Here is a 20,732-nt window from a genome sequence, read left to right as displayed (position 1 = left end):
AGCGACTGCTCATGCTGATGGTCCCAGAATCTCACCTGGAGCCGGCGCAGAGAAGAGGTGAGAGGCCAGCCTCAGAACAAAATCCCATCCCGCGGAGCGAACTCCAGCGGCTTCTTCTGCTCCTGCCTCCGCTGGTATCTGGCCTTCTGGTAGAAAATGATGATGACCACAGTGGCGACATTTAGAAGAATGACAAGCAGTATGAGCCAGAACGAGTAGCCGTAACTGTGGGTGGAGCCTGTCGTGGTGACTGTCGGGTAAAGCAGCCGGGACAGCTCTTCCGAGAGATGATGGGACTGCGTGTTCCCCACAAACAACATCATGGCCACGAAGACGAAGGATGCTGGGAAGAAGGTGGAGTTTCATAAGTGACACAGCCATCCATGTTTTAACATCGCTCACCTTCTGACATTTGCTGGGCATCTACACTGAGGCCTGCGTTCCTGAAAGCACTAGGGAGGACATCAAGGTAGCATACCCCCTCAAGTCCAGGCACAAAATGCTGGCAGCTGCACAGGGCAACGTGAGACTAAGAGCAAACAGGCAGGCTCCAGCCCTCTCAGAAGCAGCTGGTCTACAGCTCAACCCTAGCTGGTCCACAGCTGGTCACCTAGCTGCTCCACTTTCCAGGGCAACACATGTAGCAGGTGTGCTGAGTAGGGGTGGGTGTGTGAATGGGAGTCAGTAGGGAAACTGCAGGTGCTGGACGGATGCACAGGACGTGGAACGTGGAAGAGGAACAGTCACATGGCAGATGGGTGTGGCAGCCTCCACAAAGATCTGGTGGGAGCGTAGGGGCACAGTGAGAGATGGGGAGATGGCCACAGCATTGGAACCACCAGATGCAGAGCCAGGACAGCCCTGCAGAGCTGCGTGTCATTGTCCGCGACGCCATGGCACAGAACATCCACCGAGGACGGATCTCCGCGCCCACCTCATTCTAGAAAATATGTGCTTTCTCGTTTTATCTTTCCTTTTTTTGTCTTCACTAGAGGGCATTTCTTAGGCCTCAGAGTGTCACCTTGAGCCTACCAGGTAGGCTGGAGGGAGCAGGGCTCTGGGTCCCCAGCCATACACTAGTGGACAAGTGGCATCCCCTCCCTGAGCCTCACTCCTCAGCTTCCCAAGGGGCTCAGATAGACAAGAAAGCAGGTCATGGGTTCTTAGCGCTGGGGGTGGGATGGAGTGGAGGCAGGTGCTGGGCGTGGGGCTTTGTTAGCAATGATGAAAATATTCCAACACTGACTGCGAGAGGCCGGCCTTGTGATACAGCAGGTGGAGGCGACACCTGAGATGCCAGCATCCCACATGGGCAGCGGTTCCAGTCCAGGTTGCTCCACTTCCAGTCCAGCTCTCTGCTAATTTGCCTGGGAAGGCAGCAGACAATGACCCAAGAACTTGGGCCCCTGCACCCACCTGGGAACACTGCATAGAATTCCAGGCTCTTGGCTTTGGCCTGGCTCAGCCCTGGCCACTGTGACCATTTGGATAGTGAACCAGCAGATAGTAAATCTCTCTGTCTCTCCTTCTCTCTCTCTGTAACTTTGTCTTTCAAATAAATAACTCTTTAATAAGTAAAAAAACAAAACTGCTCGCCTCAGAGACCGTGCCAGCAAGTGCTGCCCTGTGCCCTTGAAATGGGAGCAGCGTGTGATGTGTGTGACTCACACCCCATGGACCCTTGGTGGTCAGGGTCTGGCCCTGCGAATGTGGTCCCCAGGGATTTCCAAGGGCAAAATTCCCTTAGGCCTCACCCCGAGAGCCCCTTCTGCTGACACGCACACAGGATGTGCAGAAGTGCCCGGATGTGTGGGTGTCAGGGGTGCCACTGAACCCCACGTCCCGGCAGCATTTCCCCTCAGTGGCCACAGCCCTGATCAGAGGACGCTGGCCGGGGGAGCTGTTTCAACAGCCCTTGGTGCCAGACCTTCGTCCGCAGCCTCATGGCTTTGAGTCTGAATTCTCCCCGGCGCCTCACACACCTTAATTACCCTCATTTTCCTCCTGTGAAGCTCCGTGTAAAAGCTGACTCATCAAAGAGCAGGACAGACACAGGGCGAAACGCTGCTTCCGCGTGGGCGGCCAGGCAAGGCCACCCTGAGGCCCCTTTGGGACGAGATTCCGGGGTCCTGGATTCCAGGCCGCCTCGGGTGACCGGGCTTCTGCAGCTTTCTAGGACAGAGACTTGACCCAGAGCTGAGGGGGCCTGGGGGGCCGATGAGGAGCACCCTCAGGTGCACCTGCTGGGGCCAGGCTTCCCGCGGGCCATGTGCTTTGCTCTCTGGGTTCCTCGGGAACCCAAAGGCAGGAAGCCTGCGAAGTTCCTTCTGGGCGCTGACTCCTCACACTAGGGTTTCAGAAGCAAAGGTGTTATGATGTCACCTATTTAGCACCTCCCATCTTCCCACAGTCCCCAGCGGCCTCCTCTGCGGCCAGTGTCCAGCCGCGGCAGGCCCGTGAGGACGGCAGGCATGCGGCCCGGGGAGGTGGAACCGCTGCTCTCTCCTCCAGCAGGGCCCACTCCTGCTGTGTCAGAAAGGAGCCAGGAACCTGCTCCCTCCCCGGCCCGCTGGGCCCTCCGGCCTCTGCCAGCCCAGGAGAGTTTGTCCAAACCCAGCGCTGGTGGGGTCCGCCACACTTGGCCCTGGCCCCAGGACCCTCCGCAGTCGGCCTGACCCTGCCCTCCTGCCACCAGGGCCCAGCCTGGACAGGGCTTTGGCACGGACTTCTCAGCCCTCGCCTCCTTGAAGACAGGGAGGTGCCCAGGACAAACAGGGGTCAAAGGTCAGAGTTCCAAGCTTTAGGGTCCCTGGGCGGCAGGGCTGTGGGAAGGCTACCCCCCCACCAGCTGCTCCCAGCACATCTGCCTCGCAGCTTTCCCACCCACCCCACAGCCTCTCATGGGGCAGAACTGACCCTGGGCGGGAAGGAAGGTTAGGACCCTGCCTGTCTGTCGCACATTCTTTGTGGACAGAAGTAGCCATCGGCGGGGGCCAAGGCTTCTGGCGCCCTTCCGCTTGGCTCTCCTTGACAAACGTGCATCTCGCCTCCGCGTGCCGTGTCAATCTGCTCCTGACCCCGAAGGGAAAGGGGTGCAGGAGCCACAGCTGGTGGGACGTGATTTCCTTCCGGTGGGCTCTGACCCTGTGGGCTCCACACCCCACCCCTCTGGCCCCACCCCAGCCTCACTCTGGCATTAGCGCCTGTGTCTGTCTCCTCCAGGAAGCCTCTCGTCCTCCCTCACTGCCCCAGAGCTGAGGAAGGGCAGACCCCAGCCCCGGCTCCAGGGTGGGCAGCCGTCCTTGGCCAGGGAGTGGATCGCTAGTGAATTCAAAGCTGCCGGTCACAGAGACTGGCAGAGGGATAAGGGGAAGATTCTAGTGAGAGCCAGGCCAGGACTCTCTTGACTGCTAGGAAACAAGTCTCTCTCTCCTCCCCCTCCAAGCTGCTGCCATTGGCAATGACCCTGGGGGCTGGCCAGCACCAGAGCTTTATCAGGGAGCAGCTGCTTAGGGGCCGAGGAAATCAAGAGAGGGACTAAGGACGAGGGGGCCAGTTCTGGGGACCCCGGCTGAGACCCTGAACCCAGTCACGCCTGAGGCTGCTGCTTCCCTGACTACACAAACCAAAATAAAAGCCATCAATTCTGATTCTTTCCCTTGTCAGCCTGCAGATTGGTTTGCCTATGGTTTGGTTACCCTGGGGCAAACTGTAGTCACAGGAATCCGTGGGACAGGGAACCCGGGGCCTGGTGAGCCGGTCTGAGTCTGAAACCAAGGCCCTGGGCTGGGAAGCAGGGACCCTACCTCCAGAGGCCTCGCAAGGTGGGGCCCCCTCAGGGGCTTGTTTGCTCTCACCAGCATGGTAGCATAGGCAGGGAAGAAAAAGGAGCAGCCGCTCAGGCGAGGTGATCCGAGCAGCGGAAGACAGAATTAAGAGATCGGTTGTTTCGGGGTAAGGACTTTTTGGCGCCCACGCACAGGGTTTTCATGATATGCAGTTCTGGTGAAGCTTTGGGAAACCCCTCATACGTGCCTGTGGCTGGCTCCAAACTCTCAGAGCCGATGTGTGCGTGTGGAACGTGGCCACAGTCCAGTGTGCACCGGCAGCCCTGGCTTAGGGGCTCCAGTCCCCTCCTTGCACTTCCAAACGCCACCCTCTTCCTCCAGCCAGTGCTAGGCTGCGCGTGCCTGCACATCTCAGCTCCACATTTGGGAACCTTGCACTGGGAGCAGGAGAGAGTGGCACAGTGGGCGTGGCTATGCCGGCCAGATGCCCTGATCTGGCCAGATCCTCTCCTTTCTCCTTCCCCATCCACGGAGAGCCGGTTGTTCACCCGACTCCAGCTCACTGCAGCTGATCACCGTGGCGTGGGGGCAGGTCTCCTCTGGCCACTGCACCAGCCTGGCAGAAGGATGGCCTCCCACCAGGGACAGGAGGAGGCTGCCGCTGGTCCTCCTCAGAGGCTTCCCGTCACTCTAATATCGACAGCATCTTTCCTGTGCTTGACCATTTGGGGCCACTTCTTGGGGCCAGCGCCGCAGCTCTCTAGGCTAATCCTCCGCTTGCAGCGCCGGCACCCTGGGTTCTAGTCCTAGTTGGGGTGCTGGACGGATTCTGTGCCGGTTGCTCCTCTTCCAGTCCAGCTCTCTGCTGTGGCCCGGGAAGGCAGTGGAGGATGGCCCAAGTCCTTGGGCCCTGCACCCACATGGGAGAGCAGGAGGAAGCACCTGGCTCCTGGCCTTCGGATCAGTGGCCACCATGTTCCAGCCGTAGCGTCCACTGGGGGGGGGGGTGAACCAATGGAAAAAGGAAGACCTTTCTCTCTGTCTCTCTCTGTCTCTCTCACTGTCTAACTCTACCTGTCAAAAAAAAAAAAAGATGCTTCATGGAAACTTCCACAAAGCCCCCCTGGAATCCTCCCCAAGGTCAGGTTTCCATGGTGGAGAGGGAGCATGAGCAGGAGAACCCTGGCTGCCTGGAAGGTGCAGGGGTCACGGCCGGCAAGCAGGAGGGATGGGGCTGAGAGGCCCTGGCCCCGCCTCTGGGCAGAGGTGGCTGCTGCACAGCCAGGGAAAACCCAGTGAGAGTCAAACACCCCACGAGTCAGAGTGGGGTCATGGTCCTGCACCCCAACACCCCACGAGTCAGAGTGGGGTCACGGTCCTGCACCCCAACACCCCATGAGTCAGAGTGGGGTCATGGTCCTGCACCCCAACACCCCACGAGTCAGAGTGGGGTCACGGTCCTGCACCCCAACACCCCACGAGTCAGAGTGGGGTCATGGTCCTGCACCCCAACACCCCACGAGTCAGAGTGGGGTCACGGTCCTGCACCCCAACACCCTGCCCGTGATAGAGACAGCCTGAGCACTTGGGAGATTGATGTTTTCACATTGGTGTTGATGGAGCAACACCCCGAGCTCACAGGGAACCCACAAGTAGGGTGCTGACCAGAGAGCCCCTAAATGACATAAAGTTGTGTCCCCTTGGGAGCCCAAGACAACTCTTGTTGCGTAGAGGTGAAAACCAAAGTACACAAGCGTGTGCATTTGTGTGCCTGTATGTGTGCTGCATGTGCCCATGTGTGCATGTGTACTGTGTGTGCTGTGTGTGTACTTCTGTGTACTGTGTGTGCTGTGTGTGTGTCTGTGTGTGTACTTCTGTGTACTGTGTGTGCCCGTGTGTGTACTGTGTGTGTCCATGTGTGTATAGGTGTGCCCATGTATGTGCTGTGTGTGTCCGTGTGTGTATTATATGTGCCTGTGTATGTGTGTGCCTGTGTATGTGCTGCGTGTGCCTGTGTGTGTACTACATGTGCCTGTGTATGTGTGTGCCTGTGTATGTGCTGTGTGTGCCTGTGTGTATGTGTGTGCCTGTGTGTGTACTGCATGTGCCCATGTGTGCATGTGTACTGCGTGTGCTGTGTGTGTACTTCTGTGTACTGTGTGTGCCCGTGTACTTCTGTGTACTGTGTGTGCCCGTGTGTGTACTATGTGTGCCCATGTGTGTATAGGTGTGCCCATGTATGTGCTGTGTGTGTCCGTGTGTGTACTACATGTGCCTGTGTATGTGTGTGCCTGTGTATGTGCTGTGTGTGCCTGTGTGTATGTGTGTGCCTGTGTGTGTACTTCTGTGTACTGTGTGTGCCCATGTGTGTATAGGTGTGCCCATGTATGTGCTGTGTGTGCCTGTGTATGTGCTGCGTGTGCCTGTGTGTATGTGTGTGCCTGTGTGTGTACTGCATGTGCCCATGTGTGCATGTGTACTGTGTGTGCTGTGTGTGTACTTCTGTGTACTGTGTGTGCTGTGTGTGTCTGTGTGTGTACTTCTGTGTACTGTGTGTGCCCGTGTGTGTGCTGTGTGTGCCTGTGTGTATATGTGTGCCCATGTATGTGCTGCGTGTGTCCGTGTGTGTACTACATGTGCCTGTGTGTATGTGTGTGCCTGTGTATGTGCTGTGTGTGCCTGTGTGTATGTGTGTGCCTGTGTGTGTACTGCATGTGCCCATGTGTGCATGTGTACTGCGTGTGCTGTGTGTGTACTTCTGTGTACTGTGTGTGCCCGTGTGTGTGCTGTGTGTGCCTGTGTGTATATGTGTGCCCATGTATGTGCTGTGTGTGTCCGTGTGTGTACTACATGTGCCTGTGTGTATGTGTGTGCCTGTGTATGTACTGCGTGTGCCTGTGTGCTGTGTGTGCCTGTGTGTATAGGTGTGCCCATGTGTGTGCTGTGTGTGCCCGTGTGTACACGTGTGCCTGTGTATCATGTGCCCGTGTGTGTATGTGTGCCTGTGAGTGTACTGTGTGTGCCGGTGTGTGCACTGCTGTCCCTCCTAGGAAGCCCAGCCACAGCTCAGGGGGAGCCCTGTGCGTGTGGTGGTGTTTACGTGTGTTTCATCCAACTCCTCACACGAGGGTTTCAGAAGTGAAGGCGAAACGCTGTCGACTGACGACAGCACAGCCCAGTAGCCAGCATAAGACCCAGCACGTCATGGGTCCTGGGGGACGGAGGCTGGGAGCCGGGGTTCTCGGGAGCACACTCACCGCTGAGTCCGTTCCAGGTGTACACCCCCACGGGGCCCAGGAAGGTCTGGTAGGGGTTGCTGACGCTGTTGTAGAAGGTAAACCCGCAGCTCAGCAGCGAGGCGCACAGGCTGAGGGCCAGGAACAGGATGGTCACCACGTGCAGGGCTTTTTGAGAAGAGTTGTTCAAGACCCCTAAGACTAAGACAGTGTTTGGTAAGTGCGGGGCCCCACACCCAAGTCCCAGCTGTAGTCTGGCGTTCCTCCACACCCAGCCTGCAGGGGCGCTGCGCTCAGCGCTGTCACACGCCAGGGAGAGAACCTGTGAGCCCCTAACCGGCCCAGGAGCAGCACCCGCCCTCCTCACTGCGTCCAGCAGCCGGGCCTGCGGGTCGGTGAGCGCAACCACCTGCTTCCCGTAACTGGACAGGCACCCCAAGCTGGAGCTCCCGAGGGTGGCGTGCCTCTCGGAGCACCCGCACGGCTCCCATTGGTGAGTGCAGGCCCGGGCACTTCACCACGGTTTTGCCGTAGAGTATCCCATGAACTCTGCTTCCGGCTGGACACCGGTAGAGGGTGGGCAGCCCTGAGAACCTGTGCGCAGGGAGGACCCCCATAGCCCCACGCCGCTGAGGGGAACCAGGGAGCCCGGGGCAGTGAACAGCAGAGATGGGGGAGAAAGGGCTGACGGAGGGGACCAGGGAGGGTCAGCCCAAGGCTGCAGAGCAGTAGGATAGTGACTCCTGCAGGTGCAAACCTGGGTGCCAGGCTCTCCTTCCCTGGGGGCAGAGAGCACCCTGGGCCCAAGCCTCCAACACTGGAGGTGGCCTTGGCTGAGCCTTCAGAATTCTTTCCAAGCTAAACTCAGCGGAATTCCAACAGCGTTTTACGACATCGGCCTTTTCCGTAAATACAGAGGAGCTGCGGAGGTGCCTACCTCCATGTAAAATGCAGCAGCGGTACCCTGGGCCGCTGGTGAGCCACCAGTTCCTGTTTTTGATCTCCAGCTTCCGGTCACCTCCTGCATCCTCCCTGTGCACCTGTCTCCTCTGCCTGCTTCCCAGCCACAACCTCTGCGGTGCCTACCAGCTCCCGGTGAGTTCCAGGAAGTTCTGTCCTGCTGGCCCCAGCATGTTCACAGAGCTGGTCTCCGGAAGCCACAAGGAGGAAGGATTTCAGAGTGGATGACAGGGCACTAAGACTATCGCTGGGCATCCCGAGGCTCAATGCCCACAGCCACTGGCAGAGCAAGAACACGCAGGAAGGAGCTGTTTCTGTCCCTGTTTCTCAGGTCCCCAGTGGGAGCACCATGGAGCCTCTCCCATCCCTATCCCAGAGTAGCTCTCAAGAATAGAAACCAGACAGCTCAGGTAAGCCTGGGCAGGAAGGCAGGCCAGGTAGGACTTCCTGTTTCAGGGCAAGGCGCGGAGCTCCTTGGATGATTTGCCCAGGAGCCCAGACTTTTCCTCCTGGGCCCTGGAGTCTCACTGCACAGGGCGTGGCAGCTTGGAGACCCGGATGGGGCGCTGTCCTCTCCCTAACACAGGTCCCAGCAGCAAGAGCTTCTCGGTGAGGCTCCTGTTTGCTCCCCACTCTCCTCCAGTGTTTGGGAGTCTCTCATTATGTGGAGCCCAACCCTATACCTGCACAACTTATTCCCAGCCCTGGCCCCCACTCTGGGACCCCACAAAACCCATGGCCTGCTCCTGCCAGGCACAGTGCCCACGGTGCATCACCGGCCACATCCCCGAGCGGCCTTTGTCAAGTGGGAACCGGAGCCCCAGCTGGCCTGCACCCGGGTGAGCCCACGCCACACCTCCTGACCTGAACGGACACAGACCCCGAGGAGATCTGACAACCTCCTGGTGCATTTTTGAGCATGTGCCCTCCACTTGTTCACTTCGCTCATGTTTGCTTTCCAGTCGACAGTCGTCTAACACAGGGTGCACGTGAGCCAGACGTGGTCAGCAAGCACGTGGGCTGGGTCCTCACGGGTGGGGGGCAGAAGGGCCTCCTGGCCAGTACCCTCACCCACAGGGAGCGGTGCCTCCTGGCTGAGCCCAGAGCTGTAGACACCCCCTGGACAGGTGTGGGGAGAGGCCCAGGGAAGCACAAGGCCCATAGGCCACCTGAGAGGGAGGGGGAGGGGAGAGGAGGCCAGAGATCAGGGCAGGGGGAGGGAACACCCAGGAGTAGGAGGAGCAGAGCGGAAAAGGGGCCCTTATCAGCTCAGGGACCTGCAGACAATGACTTCACCGGGCCTGGCTGGAGAGCATTCTACTCCTCAGGGGAGGCTGGGAGCAAAGTTCAGCTCACAGGGACACAGGGATGGCCGCCCAGTGCCTGCAGGGGCCGGGGCTCTGTCGCAATCTGGTTAAAGCAGAGCCTGGTTCTGTCTCGGCAGAGCCCCTCACAGGCTGAGGTGAGCTCTCGCTGCTGGCCGGCAGGGGAGGGTGGGAGCCGACGGACCTGGCCTTCAGTGTGAGTGGGCTTGAGATCACCACCGACCAGGACGGCTCCTTCCCTGACCTCAGGCTGGGCCTCCCCTCTCCCTCCCTCTCGCTGTTCGGGATTCGTGTGGCTCTGAGTTAGCCCAAGGTGAAAGCAGAGAAGAGGAGGAGGAAACCACGGCGGGCCCCTGGACACAGCTGGCCAGAGGTGAGGCCAGCACTGCACACGCCTCCCTGCTGAGTCACCTGAGGAGGGCCCCCTTCCCGCCCCACCCCCAGCCTCTCCTGGTGCTCAGGGGACTCCGCGCTCACCTGGCCACTAAAGGAACTCTGGCCTTCACAGGTGTGGCAGCGCCCAGGAAATAGTGGGATGCCTAACTAGAAAATACAGAGCTCAGAGTGAGAAACGGGGCAGGTGCCCCCTGGGAAGCCACCTGGGACACTCGTGTCCTGCAGCGGGGTGCCTGGGTGCAAGTTTGAGCTCAGCTTCCAGCTCCAGCTTCCCAGTCGTGTGCCGCGTGAGGCCCCAGGTGATGGCTCAAGTAGTTGGGTCCCTGCTACATAAGTGCAAGACCCAGCTGAGTTGCTGGCTCCTGGCTTCTGGCAGAACTGGTTATTGTGGGCATTTGGGGGAGTGGACCAGCTGATGGGACATTGATATCTATTTCTTTTGAATAAATAAAATAAGTAAATGGATTTTTTTAAATGGCCAACATTCCGACTTCCTCAGTGCAATAGAAAGTTTCACCGTTGTCCGGCTTTGTCTTGGATATTTGTTAAAGCTCCAGTAGGCATCATGGCTTCCAAGAGGAGGTCAAGCTCGAATCTGTCCTCGCCTGCTTTGCGGTACATGAAGAGGACGATTTATCTTACTTTTAACTGCTGCCTCGTAAGAATGAAAGGTCCAGCCTTCCAAATTCCCTGCCACCAGGTATGACAGCTGCCATCTCCCTTCCAGCCCCTGCCTCCGGATACAGAGAATGAGAGCTGCACATTTGGTCGGAGTTAGCAAGAGTGGAACAATAAACCTCACGGCATCTGACAGCTGCTCTCTGCCCACAAAATTAGCACGCGCATGCTGTCGTTGTTCTTCCTCTCTGGCCAAGCGTCTGCATCGAGAGCACCTCCCAACGGGAGCTGATTGCCCTGATTCTGGGGGTCCCGGGGAAGAGGAAGGGCAATGCGGCCATGGAGGGGCCCACGGGGCCAGCTGACCTGCAGCTGGGAGGCAGCACTGTGCTTCTGGGCGGGGCAGGATGTGTAGACATGAGCAGCATCCCGACAGCCAGGCTCCCCACAAGCAGGGAAACTTGATCTTTCAGATCCGCCGGCCATCGGCCCTGCAAGGTCACGGTCTCAGTAAGTTCTTGGGCCCTGAAGGAGAGCCAATGGCTTGGGAGTGTGTGGGAACTGCTTTTGCTCCCTCATCAGCACCTGGTCACCAGGGAACCTGATCGGGTTCAGTTAATTGGAGGCCACAGGATCCCCCTGAAGGAGCTCGTGATGTCGGCAGACCCCAGAGCGTGAAGTGGGAGCTCTCTCGGGAATCCCAGCTGTGCCCCAGCCTCTGGGAGAGCTGCTAGAATTCCGACCCCTGGGCCGGGGGCACCTGTTTTCCCCCTGTACTCTCGTCCTCCAGGGGTGGTCACATCTTCTCCCCAGGAAAAGCATCTCTGCCTGTGTGATGGGGCGGGGTGTGCACAGAAGTCAGTGGGCAGGGGCTCTGGAACAATGAACCGCATTTGTTCTTCCTTTTGCAATTAACTCCTTTTTGCAACAGGGCTATCCTCCTTGGTACTAGCTTGGGCCCATAGCGCAATGTCAAGTTCATGAGAACAAACAGGATGGGTGGAGAGAAGGGCCTGGAGGGCAGGAGGAGGAGCCTCTGCCCAGTGACTTGGTCATTGATTCAAGCACTGCGGCTTCTGGGCCTTTCTCTCAGCCTCCGTTGGTTCATATACAAGGATGTTCCAGAGCTGCCCCCAGCAAGCTAATTTCATTTCAAGCATTCCACATGCGAGGAACTTAAACGCGATGCCCAACACAGCAACGCCCACCAGTGGACCTGGCGGCTGGCTGTAGTAGAGCTAGCGGTTCTCAACCCCGAGTCAGTCTCTCCTGTACTGGTGCTGCCTAGAAGATGTTGAATAACAAGCTGTGACTCTCACTGGGGCAGGCAGGGCTTCGGTCGCAGCCTCCGGGTACCCAGACATCTCCACCAAGGGCATTTTGTGGTCCTGCACAGTGCCCCATGCTCACAGCTCAAGTTGGGTCTGAGAGCCAAGAGACCTCCCTGTCACATGAAGAGGGAGTTTCCTAAATACTTTGCTTGTCAAAATGACCCTGGGCAAGGATCTGCTCTGGCCAGCGTGAAGGTGACTGGAGATAGGGTTCACAGGAACCCCCTATCCTAAGCGTGAATAATCCCTTTTGCCACTCTTCCCTGTGGGAGGAAATATTACACCTTATGCCCCTTTGGACCCCAATTGTATTTGCAAGAAAATGAAGTTAAGGGAGTGACTTCCTTTTAAGGGTCCCATTTACCTGACACCCCAGATCCCAAGCCAAGGAGGCAGTGAGCTCTCACGGCTGTGAGCTGACGTCTTCCTGCTCACTCAGTTTTCAGGCTCCTGTCCCTAAGGAGTCTGTGCAGACACGTGCCCCCTCCTCACCTCTTGCTTCCTGGAGAACTTCACACACCATACCCCTGTAGTCATGGCAGGACAGAGTGTTGAATAGAACTGGGGGGAGGTTTTTCCCTGGCACCAGGCAGCAGGAGTTACAGGCGGCTCCTCTCAGGACCTGTGCCCCCCTCTCACATAGGTGCTCAGAAAAGTTTCTGAACTGAAGCCAGATAGCCAAGACTTTTGGAGTTACAAGAATGTTCTCCTGGTGGACACGCAGGAACAGGCCCTTGTCACTTGGCCATGGACAAGACTCCTCTGGGGAGCCTGAACAGCCCCAGCAATCCAGATCCGCCCCGAGAGTTTCCTCACCAGGAGGAAACTGTCGCCTGTTGTCTTCCCCACCGACAGAGCTGTCGTTGGCTGCATTATTTTGGTACTGTGAAATCTGCCATTGCCATTTCATTCTGCTCGCTCATTTCAGAATATATGGCCTGAACTGGCCCTCGCTGGGCCTCCCCCAGCCACGGAAGCCATGGACCTCAAATTGGTCTCAAAGCCAACAGGCCCCAGACACGGTATGAAAATCCAAACATTTGTAGGCTCTGTTTCTTAGTTTCAATTTTTAAAGCACGTCAGGAACTAGTACACTTCTCAGTTTTAAAAATTCTATTCACGTAACCATATGTATGACTGAGTGTTTGAGAGTCTTAGTTTCCAGTGTCTGTGAGGCAAATGCTCCTCCTCCTGGTGGGAAGCTGAGACGGGGCCGTGTGTCCCAGGGGAGGAGTTCCTTTTGCTGACAACTAAATGACCAATTTATAGCTTGGAAACATAACCATGGTGCTTTGGATTCAAGGGGATCATTTCAGAAACCTGAGCTAAAACCTTGAGTGAGGGTCTCAGGCTTGAGCTCCTACGTTTATGCATTATTCAAGAACCAAATATTACATTTTTATAGGTAGAAAATAATACATGTTTATCAGAGATAATGACTTTATAATACTTGATAATGCCTGTATACTACCTGTGTACAAAACTGTTCAGAACAAAGTTCATTTACATTTCAAATTTTCAGACATTAAGTTTCAGAAGGCAGGTAATAGCTAGATCAACTTATCCTTCTCAATAGAGTTTTACCTTCCATTCATTTAGAAGAGGGTAGTATTACAAAAAATCTGAAAAAAAAAATTAGGAATTCCTGTAAAGTATACATTAATAAACAGAAATCTAATATCATTTCCAACAATTTGTGATAATTTGACGAGAATGCAAGTTCCAACTGGTTAAAGTAATGAACTTGAGAAATATGAGTAAGAAGTTAATCATGTGTTTCATTTTATTTTTTTCCTAGATAAATGTTACTTACAAAGCTCTGGACAGAGATTATTGCTCCAATTAAAAATTATAGCATTGCTGTTGGCTAATGAGTACTGTGTTACCACTATATGTATTTACCTTATTATTCACTTGTCAATATCCTTGACAGTTACTGTTTAAACTTAGTCACTCCAGATGATTTAGACCAGAACCAAGGAAGCTAAAAGAATGACATGGTGAATTTAGCTCATGTCAGAATTGTGAATTCAACCTGACTTCTGAGTGTTTACTTGGCCCCAAAACAGAAATGACGTTCCTCTCAACTCAACCCCACCCTAATCATTCGAATTCACATATCATTTACCTTCAAAATATTTTGTTGGTTCTTCAAGTCCGAGGTTCAGTTGCTGAATGCTCTCCCCACGAGACAGCCCATAGGTGATGATAACGTTGCCGTCAGAAACAGAGTCCCTAACGCCCACCGTGCTGGTGACCCACTCCTGTGTCCCAAGGACAGAGCAGATGACGGCAGAGGCCCCGAGGCTGGTGAGGAAGCCCGACAAGAACATCAAGGTTTTCGTCGTCGTGGGCATTTTTCAGGAAAACAAGTTCCTTAGGGTAGAGAAACACAGATGGTCTTGAAGTATTTTTGGACCTTATCATTTGGAGCGCAGTATTTAGAAGTGGAGTCTGACACTTGGCTGTGGAATATAAAACCTCGATCTTCATGGGAAGGGCTATGCTAATGAACACTGAACCATGAACATGGCCATAAAGATTTACAGCAGCTGAACTTTGGCCTGGAGTAAGAGGTTGCTATGGTTACCACCAACCAGCAGGACCAAGGGTAGGCACAGTCTTGTGAGGACTTCCTCAATCACACAATTAATTTGTAATCCTCTGTCAGGTGCTGCGGGAGCAGGTGCAGCCTACCATGTCGGGACCGGACTAGAATTCCTTGGTAACGAGGGGGTAGAGGGTCTGCACTCCCGAAGTGTCACAGCTTCTAGCTGCCAGCAACATAGGAGCAAAGGCCCCTGGCCTTCAAGAACCGCCCCTCTGGTTAGTGATCTGACCCTGACGTTGGTTCCAAAAGGAAACCCTCCAGAGGTTGGCCTTGGCCAAAGGCAGCTGCGGAATGGAAAGAGAAAGCTTCACCCCCACTGTGTCTCAGGCCTCCTGTTTCAGACCTTGTTGGAGACGTGTGCCTTTCAATTGTCCTCGTCCACACTGTGTGCATGCACGTTGTTTGCACTGCGGCGACTGGAGAGGCTACCATCTTTCTCCCTCTTTAGTTGTCTGACTGCTACAGCTCTTTGTGCCTTGTATTTTCACTGTGAAGTGGCTAATAGTTTATAGATGGTCATTTCTTTCTTTTGGAAAAAAGATTTGTTGTAAAAGCTGTGTAGAGGTCCGGCGCTGTGGTGCAGTAGGTTAATCCTCCACCTGTGGCACCGGCATCCCATATGGACACCGGTTCTAGTCCCAGCTGCTCCTCTTCCAATCCAGCTCTCTGCTATTGCCTGGGAAAGCAGTAGAAGATGGCCCAAGTCCTTGGGCCCCTGCACCTGTGTGGGAGACTGGAAAAAGCTCCTGGCTCCTGACTTCGGATCAGCACAGCTCTGGCCGTTGCGGCCATTTGGAGAGTGAACCAGCAGATGGAAGACCTTTTTCTCTGTTTCTCCCTCTCACTGTCTGTAACTCTACCTCTTAAATAAATAAATAAAAATCTTTAGAAAAATAAAATAGTGTGATGGTGAGAGAGGGAGAGAGAGGGGGAGAGAAAGAGAGAGAGAGATATTCCACCCCCTGCTGGTTCACTCCCCAGGTGACCATAATGGTCAGGGCTGGGCTATGGTGCAGCCAGGAGCCTGGAACGCCATCCTGGTTGCCCACATAGGTGGCAGGGGCCCAAATACTTAGGCCATCCTCCATTGCCTTTCCGGGCCATTAGCAGGGAAGTGGACTGGATGCAGAACAGCTGGGACTGGAACCAGTGCTCTGATACGGGATGCTAACATTGCAGGCAGTGACTTACCTGGCTGTGGCCCCACATGGCCTCAAATGGTCACTTCTGCTCTCAGAGAACCTCCCCCACCTGGCTGACACGTCACTTCTCCAGTGATGAGCACAGCATGCCTTGTAGTCCTCTTCCTGCTGTATCCTGTGGTTCTGAAGTGATATTGAATCCACGTCAGCATCCTATATTCTCCTTGCTAGCACCTAGCTAACTTGCAGAATGAATTGAGAAGGTCTTTCCCAATACGGTAACTGTACAGTGGGCTCCAGGAGGTGGGTGTGTATGTTTTGGGTACCGCCGGGTCCCAATGTCTGTCATAGAGCTCCCACAAAAGTTTGTTCAATGAGTTATTGTAGGCAAGTACACGCATAGCCCACTGTTATGGGTGTTTGTGTTGTTTCAGTCTTTAGATTATGACTGAAAAAGAACAATGCCTGGGCGTGTTTGAGAAGGAAGTTTTGCCCATGTCTCTGGTCTTTCCCCTTAGGTTTTGGAAATGAATTGAAGACCGTATGTGAACTCTGAAACTGCTTCTGTGCACGGCTCAGTTGCTCCTTAGGAAAAGTTGTGATGTGTGCACCCTCCCCTTAGTGTGGTGAGTGTGTTGGCATTGCATATTATTGGGAAGACTGATCTTTTTCCCATTTAGGTCTGTTTTTAAGGCATGAGACAAACTTTCAGCAATTATTTTCTTCTAACCCCTTTGCAGTGTGAAAATGATTTTGTACCACGAGGACGAATGCTTAGCCTAGCAGTTCTCATGCCAGTTAAGACTCCTGCATCCCACATTAGAGTATCTGAGCTGACACCGGCTCTAGCTCCTGCCTCCAACTTCCTGCTACTGCAGACCCCAGAAGACAGTGAAGTATGGCGCAAATGGCTGCATTCTTACGACCCATGTAGGAGATCTTGACTGAGTTCCAAGCTTCCAGCTTCAGCCCCAGCTGGCCTGTCCATTGTTGGCATTTGGGAGTGAACCAACAATTGAGAGTGTTTCTCTCTCTCTCTCTCTCTCTCTCTCTCTCTCTCTCTCTCTCTCCTTCTCTCTGCCTCTCAAATTAAAAATAATAAAAATTCTGTGGCAGGCATATGTTGCACAGCAGAGTACCTGGTTTGAATCTAGACTGTTCCACACTTTCAATTTAGCCCCCTGCTGATGCGCCTGGGAGGCAACAGATGACGGCTCAGGTACCTGGGTTCCTGCAATGCACATGGGAGACCCAGACAGAATTTCTGACTCCTGACTTCGGCCTGACCTAGCCCTGGTTTTTGCAAGCATTTGGAGATAAACTGCCTCTCTGTGTCACTCCACCTTTCAAATAAATAAATAGATCTTTAAAAAAGTTGTATCATGACACAACCATTACATATGCTCATTCAAAAAGGTATTCCAGGGGCCGACATTGTGGCGTGAGAGGTTAAGGCACTGCCTGAAGCTCCATCATCCCATACACAAGCTGGTTCAAGTCCCAGCTGCTCCACTTCCAATTCAGCTCCCTGCTGATGTACCTGGAAAGGCAGCAGAGAATGGCCCAAGTGCTTCAGCCCCTGCACCCACGTGGGAGACCCAGATAAAGCTCCTGGCTCCTGGCTTTGGCTTGGTCCAGTCCTGGCTATTGTGGCTATTTGGGAAGTGAACAAGTGGATGGAAGATTCTCTCTCTCTCTCTCTCCCTCTCTCTCTCTCTCTCATCATTTTCCCTAGAAATAATTCTGTTCACAGTTAGAGAACAGATATATATTCACACACACATCTGCTCACACTGTTGTTTTAAAATCAAATCTTAGTCTCTGTTCCACTTTGTAAAATGCTGTTAAACATCCCAACGGCTTGCTGCGGCTCTCTCTTCATGCCAACCACTCATGCGTAGCCCTGTGCAAAGCACCTGGCTTGTTTATATACACCCTGCCTGGAGGACCACGAGGGGTGCTCAGTTTTTCTCTGCTGCTCCACGGTGGGGTGATGCTCTTCACTCGTTCAGCTCCTGTACCTTTGCGTTGGGAAGCTTGTCACTGCATGTCAACAACACTGTAGAGAGGTCACGTGACGAAGGGATGTGGCTTCCTACGGCTCACAGTTCAGAGGTTCCCAGTCCAAGACCAAGTGCACCCCATTGGATTGGCCTCGGGTGATGGTGTTCCTGTTGGCAGAGCCCCAGGGCGGCACAGGACACGGCAGGGGGCAACAGCCGTCTGTGTGTCTGTCTGTCTGTGATCTCTCTCTCTTTATAGGCCACCTGGATCACTCAGACTACACTCTCTTAGCCTAACAAACCTAATCACTTCCCATAGGCCCCGCCTCCAAATGTCATAATTGGATTAATTTCCTACCCTCTTAGTACAGTAACACAAGGCTTCAAGGACTAAGCTCCTTGGTTTGAAGACACCAGCGCTCTTTCTAGGTATTTCCTTGGGATAATTCTTCCCTCCTAGAAGGAGAACCGCTGAGTCAGCAAATACGTGCCCAGGTGAACTCCCAGCAGTGGCACCTTGCATGCGAGCCCTGCCCTTCCACAGGTTCACCGCCACATGGCATTGCTAGTATCCTTGGTCTTTAGAGGCTGAGATGACAGCTATGCTGTTGGCATTATTGGTTCTAAAGCAGAGAGGGAGAACATATCTCAATATGTCTATTTACCCGTATAAGGTCATTGTTTATGGTACAGGTTCATTTGTTATATAGAGGTGGTCTTTCTGTGCTGTAATTGGCAATTCTGAACATTGCACACACACACATGTGTGTGTGTACTTTGAATGACATGCCAATAATATTTTTCTTTTAAATATTTTTTAAAAAATTTAGAGGCAGGGAGAGAGAGAGAGAGCGAGCGAGTGAGCAAGCATGCTTCCATCCATGTTTTGCTCCATAAATGCCAACAATGGCTGGGACTGGGCCAGGCTGAAGCCAGGAGCCAGGAATCTAACCCAGGCATCCCATGTGGATGATGGGGACCCAACTACTTGAGCCATCACTACTGCCTCCCAGGGTGAGCATCAGCAGGAAGTTTTCTTACTTACAATTTCTAACTTACAAGTTATTTACAATGCTGAATGAAACATTTGAAAAATGAATTTCTATTGTACTTCAATAACTGCTAAGAGTTTTCCTAGCGTCAAGTGCTACATTCCATTCCATTATCAACCTCTCCTCAATTCCTAGAGGTGACTGGGAATGTACACTGGGGGAGTTGTAAGCCATCCCACAGGGGTGAAGTCCTGTGGTTGTGGCCACTGATGCGCTCATGACAAATGAAGAATTCCTGTTATCCACTCAGATATCTGTCCAAGATCCGGCATTCTTTCAAACAAGCTGGGTGAGGGGTCGGGGCCATGGCTCACTTGGTTAATCCTCCACCTGCAGTGCTGGCATCCCATATAGGCGCTGGGTTCTAGTCCCGGTTGCTCTTCTTCCAGTCCAGCTCTCTCCTGTGGCCTGGGAAGGCAGTGAAGGATGGCCCAAGTGCTTGGGCCTCTGCACCCACATGGGAGACCAGGAGGAAGCACCTGGCTCCTGGCTTTGGATCGGCGCAGCTCTGGCCGTAGTGACCATTTGGGGGGGTGAACCAATGGAAGGAAGACCTTTCTCTCTGTCTCTCTCTCTCTCTCACTGTCTATAACTCTACCTGTTAAAAAAAAAACCTGGCCAAACAAGCTGGGGGAAATACACTTTGCAAAAATGTAAATATTTCTGCCAGACCCTTTGATTTCTGAGTTAGGATAGCAGTGTATCCCATGCATTATGAAATCCCCGAGACAGATCTTGGAAGGTGCCAGATTGCTTCATTATTTTGACCTTCCAATGATATCAGCTCCATTTCTAGACATCAGTTTATTTTTTTCTTAACCATCTAAGAAGAAGGGTAATGAATAGAATTTGTCCCTGGGACTAAAATGGTCACCTGCTTTCCTGCTTCCACGTGTGATACTGTGATGATGGCTCCCAAGGAATTGTACATCCACATACACACACGTGTACATATATGGATATACTCATACACACATATACGTACATACACATGTACACACATGCACACCCTCACACACACACACATGCACATATATGGATATACTCATACACACATATACACACAGGCACATGTACACATCACACCCACATATGCACATGTGTACCTATACAGATACACACATACACATAGGCACATGTACACACATCCATATACACACATGTACATATATAGATACACTCACATACATGTGGACATACATACACATACGCACATCTATGTATGTATGCCCACATATACAGATACACACATGTACACACATACACACAATCCACACATAAACATGAGGCGTGATTCACCTGCACCAGGTGACCAGGAATTCTGGATTGATCTATATCGTGAATTTACACGTGAACGGGGCTATTCCTCACAGCACTGCTGTCGGGAAGAACCCACGTGGCCCCCAGCACCAGCAGTTAAATGCATGTTGGTGCATTTACACATAGACTTCAGTGGCTAACAAGTGAGGAGTCCCTGTCTGGATGAGCATGAAAAAGCATATGTTACACTGTAGGTACCAGGGAGTTCATATGTACACATGTTTGAAATGCCTGCGAATCTTCTGGAAATACAGAGAAGAAATGGTACTGCCTTTGAGGAGAGGAGATCAAACTGGGTGTTTGCAGACTTGAGTTGGTGGCTTCATTTTCTGAAGGGTAGGTGTTCCCTACTTAAGAAAAAAAAGTATATTTGATTGCCATCCAAATAACACACCACGTGACTTTGCAAGACACATCCGTTATAGTCCTGAACACCGTGCGGCACAGAACTCAGACAGCTACTTCCAAGTGTAATGAATAATATTCATTCATTCATTCAACAACCAATTTACCAGGCTCTATTTAATGTGCTGAAGACGCAAAAAATGAACACTCTCCTGGGGGAAGCGATGCATACGGAAATCACAAAACAATGAAAATAAATCTCTAAAACAAGCGGGAAATCCAGTTACGACCGTGACTGTTTGCCAGTCACAAAATAATACAGAAAACTGGAAAAATCACAGGAAGCGAAGGTTTTGTTTATCAGCTTTTTCACACTTGTTTATTTATTGATTGGTCTTTGCTTTTTCTTTGTCGGTGGATGGCTGTGATCCCTGGGCACCAGAAGCTCCCTAACCGGAAGCCCGGAGAAGCAGCGTCCGCACAAGGCAGCTTTGTTTCCCAGAAACCCAAGCTGGTGGCTGCTGGGGGTGGGGACGGCGTGTGTCATCCGGATACTAAAGCAGAACAAGGCTGTGCAGGAAGGAGCCTGCACACGTCCCAGGCGA

The 20,732-nt window shown here is 53.3% G+C and overlaps 1 protein-coding gene across 1 annotated transcript; it reads right to left on the bottom strand.

The window, feature by feature from the left end:
- Positions 1 to 71: 71 nt before the first annotated feature.
- Positions 72 to 14,011, bottom strand: CLRN3 (clarin 3). The gene is made up of 3 exons (XM_062213892.1): positions 13,783 to 14,011; positions 7,046 to 7,225; positions 72 to 343 (listed from the first exon to the last, which is right to left on the bottom strand). The coding sequence occupies exons 1-3, from the start codon at positions 14,009 to 14,011 to the stop codon at positions 72 to 74; spliced, it is 681 nt and encodes a 226-aa protein (XP_062069876.1).
- Between the last annotated feature and the right edge of the window lie 6,721 nt (positions 14,012 to 20,732).

This window comes from Lepus europaeus, chromosome 17, assembly GCF_033115175.1.
Source record: "Lepus europaeus isolate LE1 chromosome 17, mLepTim1.pri, whole genome shotgun sequence".
Taxonomy (NCBI): Eukaryota; Metazoa; Chordata; class Mammalia; order Lagomorpha; family Leporidae; genus Lepus; species Lepus europaeus.
The sequence above is the reverse complement of the archived record's forward strand: the minus strand, read 5'-3'. Positions and strand labels throughout refer to the sequence as shown.

What these genes read in the sequence shown, in the direction of transcription:
- CLRN3 (XM_062213892.1), bottom strand. Translation starts at nt 14,011, where the DNA reads ATGCCCACGACGACGAAAACCTTGATGTTCTTGTCGGGCTTCCTCACC. An exon ending in ACCAACAAAATATTTTGAAG is followed by an intron (nt 7,226 to 13,782) that starts GTAAATGATATG and finishes ACACTGTCTTAG; the next exon opens with TCTTAGGGGTCTTGAACAAC. An exon ending in CACCTGGAACGGACTCAGCG is followed by an intron (nt 344 to 7,045) that starts GTGAGTGTGCTC and finishes CCTTCTTCCCAG; the next exon opens with CATCCTTCGTCTTCGTGGCC.